The 7746-nt window shown below is 38.0% G+C and overlaps 1 protein-coding gene across 1 annotated transcript in view; it reads left to right on the plus strand.

Annotated features, from left to right (window-relative positions):
- Nucleotides 1-298: 298 nt before the first annotated feature.
- The window catches only part of LOC107584862 (acid-sensing ion channel 1), a 22988-nt gene continuing 15540 nt past the window's right edge, over nucleotides 299-7746 (plus strand). Inside the window, exons 1-3 of the mRNA XM_016271620.1 lie at nucleotides 299-498; nucleotides 1958-2371; nucleotides 6350-6545. Coding sequence (XP_016127106.1) covers nucleotides 1995-2371; nucleotides 6350-6545 — 573 coding nt within the window. The 5' untranslated portion in view covers nucleotides 299-498; nucleotides 1958-1994. The remainder of the gene's footprint in view (nucleotides 499-1957; nucleotides 2372-6349; nucleotides 6546-7746) is intronic.

The raw sequence follows: 7746 nt of genomic DNA on the forward strand, positions 1-7746 counted from the left end.
CCGACAAGAGCAGTCTGCTCTGATTGGCCAGCTGACCCAGTGCATTGTGATTGGACAAACACCGCAGGCACTCGTTGGAAATGTAACGCCCCTTACCATAATCACGAGCTTCATCGTTCAAAATAAATGTAAAGACAGTAAATAATGTAATTAGTTTTACCATCAGTTCAAGCCCGAAATGGGAACAGACACAGTAATGATGCAGTACACAAGCTGCGGTTAAGACAGCTGACTCTACTGTGATGTGACTCTCTCTCTCTCTCTCTCTCTCTCTCGCTCTCTCTTTCACACTCTCACGATCTTGCCTTCAGCCATTAGAGCTTCAGGACCGTTACACGAGAGCATCCAGCGCACGAATCATCATTTCAACACAGATATGGCTTTCCATCAGTCTGTCGGATGGACGGCGGGATCGGCTGATTTCTGCACGAACGCCGGAGCAATGTTCGGATAACTGGCATCGGTTTTCAGGTCCAGCATCTTTCTGAGGTGCTTCAGGTAAACGCTCGTGCGCTACAAGTGACGCTTTCACTGTCTGCGGGATTCTGAGGGATTCTGAAGGGATTCAATGTAACGAGCCAAAAGAGCAGATCGTGATTTTGCGGGTTTCACCTGAGATTGTGCTTCTCACGAAAGCTGAATTTCACGAAAACATGTCAGGGTCGCATTTCGCCCAACATTAAAATTACAAGATTTTTTGTACCATTATTATTTTATTATTATTTTATAATTATTATTATTAAGTTGTGACATTATTTTAATAAAATTGAGCACATTTCACACCCAGTTTTCTTGACGTAAATGAGAAAAAAAAATCTATTTTGCATCATGGTAATTGATGAGAATGGGTGCCTGATTTATTGTCATGAAAATGTCACAAATGAATGCAATTAAATATTTGATTTTGGGTTGCAATATGTTGTTCTGATTATGAGATTTTCCTGTCAGCTGGTCTATAGACTATAATTAAATGCTATTTGGGAACTTGGCATAGGCAGCAAATTGCCCTTTACAGGCTCTCTGTAGGTGTTTGAACTATATACAGAGAAGAAGCATTGATGTACAAAGTCTTATACTTGCACATTATTTTTTAATTTTACTACAGACAATAATTGATAGGCCCCCTGTTGAAGGCCCCTGATATTGTAAAATAGCCTGTATGCTTTTAGGGAGATGACATTGTGTTTGATAGTTAGTCATTTCACTTCTTATAGACACAGTTTTCTGAGAGTTACTTGATTTGCATATCAAAAACAACCAGTGTCCTTATTGTTAGTAAAAAAAATAAACCTATCGAAAATAGTTTTCATTTTTGGTAATTAAAATAAAGTAACAAAATATAAATATATAGATGCAAAACGTAACCTTAAAACATAGCGAACAGCATAATGTATTATATGTGATGTGAAATAAAATGTCAAATTGCTTCACGTAATAGCTTAATTAAAAATACCTAACTTCACGATCATTTTGGGGAAATAAGGCTGAAATAAAATATTAAATAGATGCTAATATTGATAAAATATGAAAATGAAAGATGAATAAATACCTATAATATTCGATGGAAAACTTAAATGACAATTAGAAATGTCGTTTCGGAAATTTTGGTTTGAAGTACTAAAATGACTCAAACTAAAACTGAAATAAAAATAAAATGAGCTAAAAAGAAATAAATAACTAATAAAAATGACAAAATGACTAAAACGAACAAAAAATTCAAACGAAAACTGAAAATGTCAAATTAAAAGGTAATTCAAAATGAAAAAGCTATAATGGTAAATTACCGTAATAATACTAAAATCCCACTGTAAAGAACATGTAGTGACATTTCACAGATTAACCAATAACCTTTCAGTTTCCAGCCCAGCTTAATAGAGTTTCATCCCAAAGTGACAGCTTTGCCGAACGATGACTCACTACTGAAGTAAAACGTGTCCCACTGTGTTTAACATCTTAGGGAGAGTTTCACAGCTTTGCAGTGGAAGAGCTGTGTGATGAAGACATCAGTGATGGATCTTAAAGTGGAACCTATGGACATTGATTACGACCAGCCGCCTCCCCTCCAAGTGTTCGCTCACACCTCGACTCTACACGGCATCTCTCATATCTTCTCCTATGAGAAGATCACGGCCAAATGCTGCCTCTGGCTGGTGTTTTTCCTCAGCTCCTTGACCTTTCTCATGTATGTCTGCGTCGATCGGATTCAGTTCTACCTGGAGTACCCTCACGTCACCAAGCTGGACGAGATCACGACGCCCCTGATGGTTTTCCCAGCGGTGACGATTTGCAATCTCAACTCCATCCGCTTCAGCAGGATCACACGCAACGACCTGTACCACGCGGGCGAGCTGCTGGCACTGCTGGACTCCAGGTTGGTGAATGCGGATCAGTCGAGGGGCTGTGGTTAAGTTTTAATAATGAGCGTGAGTCACTCACTCAGTAGATTATGCTCCCGTATTCCCTGAATGCACAAGCACAGTGGAGTGTAAATGATTAGCATGCTTTTATTGAACTTGAGGAGCGGAAATGAAAATGCAGAGCTCGGGTGAGTCCCTGATGCTGAAGTCATGATATTGTATGTAGCCTATTTCTGTCACTCCTGCCTCTTCACCCTAAGTGCTTTTCTGGCACCAAGGAGCTGGTGGTGGATTTCAGGAGACGGACCAGTGAGCACTCCCCCATCACCATCGATGGGACTCCAGTGAAGCGGGTCAGCAGCTTCAGGTTTCTCTGCGTTCACATCACCGAGGACTTCACCTGGACTACTCACACACAGTCAGTAGTGTGGAAGGCCCACCAGCGTCTCTTCCTCAGGCGACTGAAGAAATTTGGTCTGAGCTCAAAAATCCTCAGATAGTTCTACAGTTGCACTGTGGAGAGCATCCTGACTGGCTGCATCGCTTGGTACGGGCACTGCACAGCTCTCAACCGGAAAGCCCTGCAGAGAATAGTTCAGACAGCCCAGCACATCGTCGGAGGTGAGCTTCCCTCCCTACAGGACATCTACACCCAGAGATGTATGAGGAAAGCACGAAGATCATCAGAGACTCCTGCCACCAGAGCCACGAACTCTTCTCACTGCTACCATCATGCAGACGATACCGCAGCATCAGGACCCGAACCAGATAGCAAAACGATAATTACCCACCTACCCCTACCCCTCACACTGGATTCCATCTACACACCAGCACACTGACTCTGACAGCACTGCATAGCATTGAACACATGCACCTCCATCTTCTCTTCTGCACTAACAAACTACTGCACTGAACTTCAATGTAAAACACTACAGTATACATCACTGTAAGTCATATATAAAAGCTAAACATTTGTAAGTCTCTTGAGTATACTGTGTACTGTGTGTATATTATGGAAATGTGTATATTGTGTACAACTGTCTATTGTATATTGTAAAAATTGTATATTGTGTAAAATGTGTATATTGTTATTTATGTATACTGTTCATTTTTCATATCTTGTTGCTTGTACCCAAGAATTTCACCATCATTACACTTGTGTACACGATGGGAGACAATAAAGATATCTGATTTGATTTGACACACATATACACACACACACACACACACACACACACACACACACGACAGAAGCAAGAACACCACAAACACATTCCTCAATATATACAGTAAAATGTATATAAATATAATTATATAATATAATAAAGCACTTACATGTTGAGAGCGGCGTCTCCTCCATTCAAACAAATTTCGCGTTCTCTTTGATAGTTTTTGACCTCTAACCACCTCTTCCCCATTGTCTCTCATGGAGCGCTCAGATTACGCACAGACGCACCAGTCTCTGTAATCCTGTGCGCACGGATTTCTGCGCTGATATATCAAAGCCGCCCATTCAAGTCACATATTATTCTGTTCAGAAGGTCATTGGCTATCAGAAATGACAGTCATCGTTTGTCCTCTCACATCAAAATCCAGCCACATATTTATTTGTTGTGAACTTTTTTGGACATATTTCTGTCCTTATTCAGACAAGATGACTTTTTCACTGGAGAAAGCAATATTATTTATAGAGGACTCATATTTTTGCCAGAAACAATTGTCTGAAATTAAGTATATTCATCATTAAAGGGGTCATATGATGCGATTTCAAGTTTTCCTTTCTCTTTGGAGTGTTACAAGCTCTTGGTGCATAAAGAAGATCTGTAAAGTTGCAAAGACTAAAGTCTCAAAACCAAAGAGATATTCTAACAAGATGATGGACTGGAGTGGTGTGGATTACTGTGATGTTTTTATCAGCTGTTTGGACTCTCATTCTGACGGCACCCATTCACTGCAGAGGATCCATTGGTGAGCAAGTTATGAACACTCTTAAAAATAAAGGAGCTTCAAAAGGTTCTTCAAGCGATGCCATAGAAGAACCATTTTTGGTTCCACAAAGAACCATTCAGTCAAAGGTTCTTTAAAGAACCATCTCTTTCTTACCTTTTTATAATCTGAAGAACCTTCTTTCGCCACGAAGAACCTTTTGTGAAACAGAAAGGTTCTTCTGATGTTGAAGGTTCTTTATGGAACCATTTAGACAAAAAGGTTCTTCTATGGCATCGTGAAGCACCTTTATTTTTAAGAGTGTAATGCTAAATTTCTCCAAATCTGTTCTGATGATGAAACAAACTCGTCTACATCATGGATGGCCAGAGGATGAGTACATTCTCAGCACATTTTCACCTTTGGGTGAACGTTTCCTTTAAGAAGTTTTAAATCATCTAAAGAACCTTTTTCCAATATAAAGAACCTTTTGTCCAGTGGAAAGGTTCACTGGATGCTAAAAGTTCTTTACTGAACCATAAATGGCAATAAAGAACCTAGCCTATATCTTTAAGTGTGACACGTAGGCCGTGTAACGTCAGATGATACGGGTCTTTTCTGGAGGTGCAGCTCCAATGTTAAAATATTTAAGTAAAATGAAATCTTTGGCATGAGCATCAATATCCGCTTCCATCTGGCATTAGGAAGTCGTGATTTAGTTACTGCAGTGTTGTAACACCCGGCAGCTGTGATGTGATGTGATGTGGGTTTGAATTGGACTTCAGTCATGCCTGCTTCTGCATTCCAAGTGCTTCTACACAGTGACACACACACACACACACACACTGTCTCTCTTTTTCTCAGTTTTATTCTGTATTCAGTCCGGTGTGGCACTTTTCGACATGTTTACAGAGAATTAACCTTGAATATTTTCATCTTCCTGAAAGGACAGCTGAATAGAACATGCACAGCTTGGCTGCATCACGGGAAGGGCACAAAATAAATATTGACATTGTGCCAATATTTGAGCTCAGTTAGGAGTGTAGACAAATTGAGATTCAATCTAGAGTTTGCCTTTTAAATTTTGCATTTCTTTATTTGTATAGCACCTGTTCTGTCTTCATTTACTCAAACCTGGAACACAAGCAAAGATGAAGAATTTTGCAACAGATCTTTTCTTTCATAATGTGGCATACATCCTAGTGTTATTTTAGTATTATTTATATACAATCAAATTTTAATTTTAATTTGAACTTAATAATTTTAATAATTTTGTAATGTGCTTTTGTTTTTCATCTAATGTATATACTTTATTTATTTCAGCTTTATTTCAGTTAACAAACAGCTTTTTAATCATTTTAATTAATGATAAAATCCTGATTTGCATAACTTCCTATATATCTGTGGAACACAAAAGAAGATATTTTGAAAAATGTCCATCATTTCACAATGAAGATTGAGTTATTGCATTTTGATTAAGAATTATGAGTTAAATACATTTTAATAAGATTAATAAGATGCATTTTGAAATTAGATATGAATGTTAATTTCTTGCCAACTTTAACAATAAATAAATAAATACAAACAAACCTTGTTGAAAGTAACAGCTTAAACCAACCTAAAGTGGTTTGCTTGCCTTTGCTGGTTTAAACTGGTTTAGCTGGTCTCCCATGTTGACCAGCTGAAAAAACTGCTCTGAATCCATAAAACCAGACCATCCTGACCCGTGCAAACTGGTTTGGTGGACAGCTACAGACCACATTAGACTTAGGGAGGCTTTTAGTAAAAAGCTGATTTTAAAAAAACAATATTAAACCAATGCATTTGACAACTTTAACACTAAAAATAAAAGCCTCATGTGGTTCCATGAAGAACCTTTAATATCCACTGAACTTTTTTTTAATCCACGGAACAATGGTTCTTTTAAGAACTGTTCATTGAAAGGTGCTTTTGGGAACCAAAGAATGGTTCTTCTATGGTATCGCTGCAATAAAACCTATTTAGAATCTTTATTTTTAAGAGTGTGCTCTCATGTTCTTCTGTTTTTTTGTTGTCTGTCTCTATAGACATGAGATACGGGACGCTCACCTGGTTGAAGAAAGCGTGATGGAGGTTCTCAAGAGCAAAGCAGACTTTCACTCCTTCAAGCCTCGACCCTTCAACATGTGGGAGTTCTATAATAGAACAGGACACGACATAAAAGACATGCTGCTCTCCTGCCAGTTCAGAGGTTCGCCGTGTCGACCCGAAGACTTCAGCGTGGTGAGGCACTCTAGGGATGCACAGTGATAGATTTCTTTGAGCTCTTTTCACTTCAAGTCCCATTCTGCAGCCCTGGTGTATTTATTTGATGCAAATCTCTCGGAGCGCTCAAGGCTTTTTCTAGGTTTCAGCGAAAGCCTTTCTATCACCAACTGTGGCTGAAACATAGAATTGTAAATGACTTGCAGATTTTTTTTCCAGATGAATCTGATGGTTGATGCATTATCTGAAAAATGTGTTATTTGAGCAAGTGAGTTTCTTATCCATCAAAATAGGAGCAGAACCTTCTTTTCTTTAAAAGACGTAAACATGCAAAACATATATTCATTATTTTAGACTTAGGAATCATATCAGGTAAGAACAGTTTTATTCATCATTGACCGCTGCAGCAGAAAATAAACTTCAATCCAATTTGTGCATATTCCATGCTTTCAAGCACAATGGTGTATGTTTACTTTGAAACTATTTTAAGTCGGAAAGTGCATATTTCACAAATATTTACAAAGAAAGTAAACAAGTAACAATTTATTAAACATGAAATTCTTTTTTTCTGTGAATTCTGAGTTTACACCTCACAATTCTACCCCTTTTCTCAGAATGGTGAGGAAAAAAGTCTGAATTGTGAGATATAAACTTAAAATTGCACAAAAAAAAAAATCTGAATTATGAGCTATAAACTGAATTTTTTGGAGAAAAGTCTGAAATTGTGAGAGAAACTCAGAATTGTGAGAAAAGTCTGAATTGTAAGATGTATACGGTGACAGAGAAGTGCAAAACAAATCACAATTCTGAAAACAAAATAACAAATTACAAACGCAAATGCAAGTCTAAAAAACAAAATAACAATTCAGAAAACATTATAACAAGTCGGAAAACACAATGCTAATTGCTAAATGCATTCCTAATTTTCTTGTAAAACCTACTCCAATAATCTTGTTTTATTTACAACCTTGAAAAATCCTTTTTTACAGTGTACTTCTCACGCATGTAATACCATGATACATGCATGTGGTAATCATTAAATACCATGGTATGTGTATCAGTGTACCATGGTATTGCCATCTGAAACCACTGCTACAGTACTTTTAGTGTCTGGGAAGCCAGTGACTCAAACCTAAATGTTTAACTGTAAGCGATGAGAGCAGATGTGAGCAGCAGCTCATTACTGAAAACCAGCATTGGAGCAAGAGTTCACTATGAC

The sequence above is a fragment of the Sinocyclocheilus grahami genome, unplaced genomic scaffold (assembly GCF_001515645.1).
Source record: "Sinocyclocheilus grahami isolate Dianchi unplaced genomic scaffold, SAMN03320097.WGS_v1.1 scaffold64.1, whole genome shotgun sequence".
Classification (NCBI taxonomy): domain Eukaryota; kingdom Metazoa; phylum Chordata; class Actinopteri; order Cypriniformes; family Cyprinidae; genus Sinocyclocheilus; species Sinocyclocheilus grahami.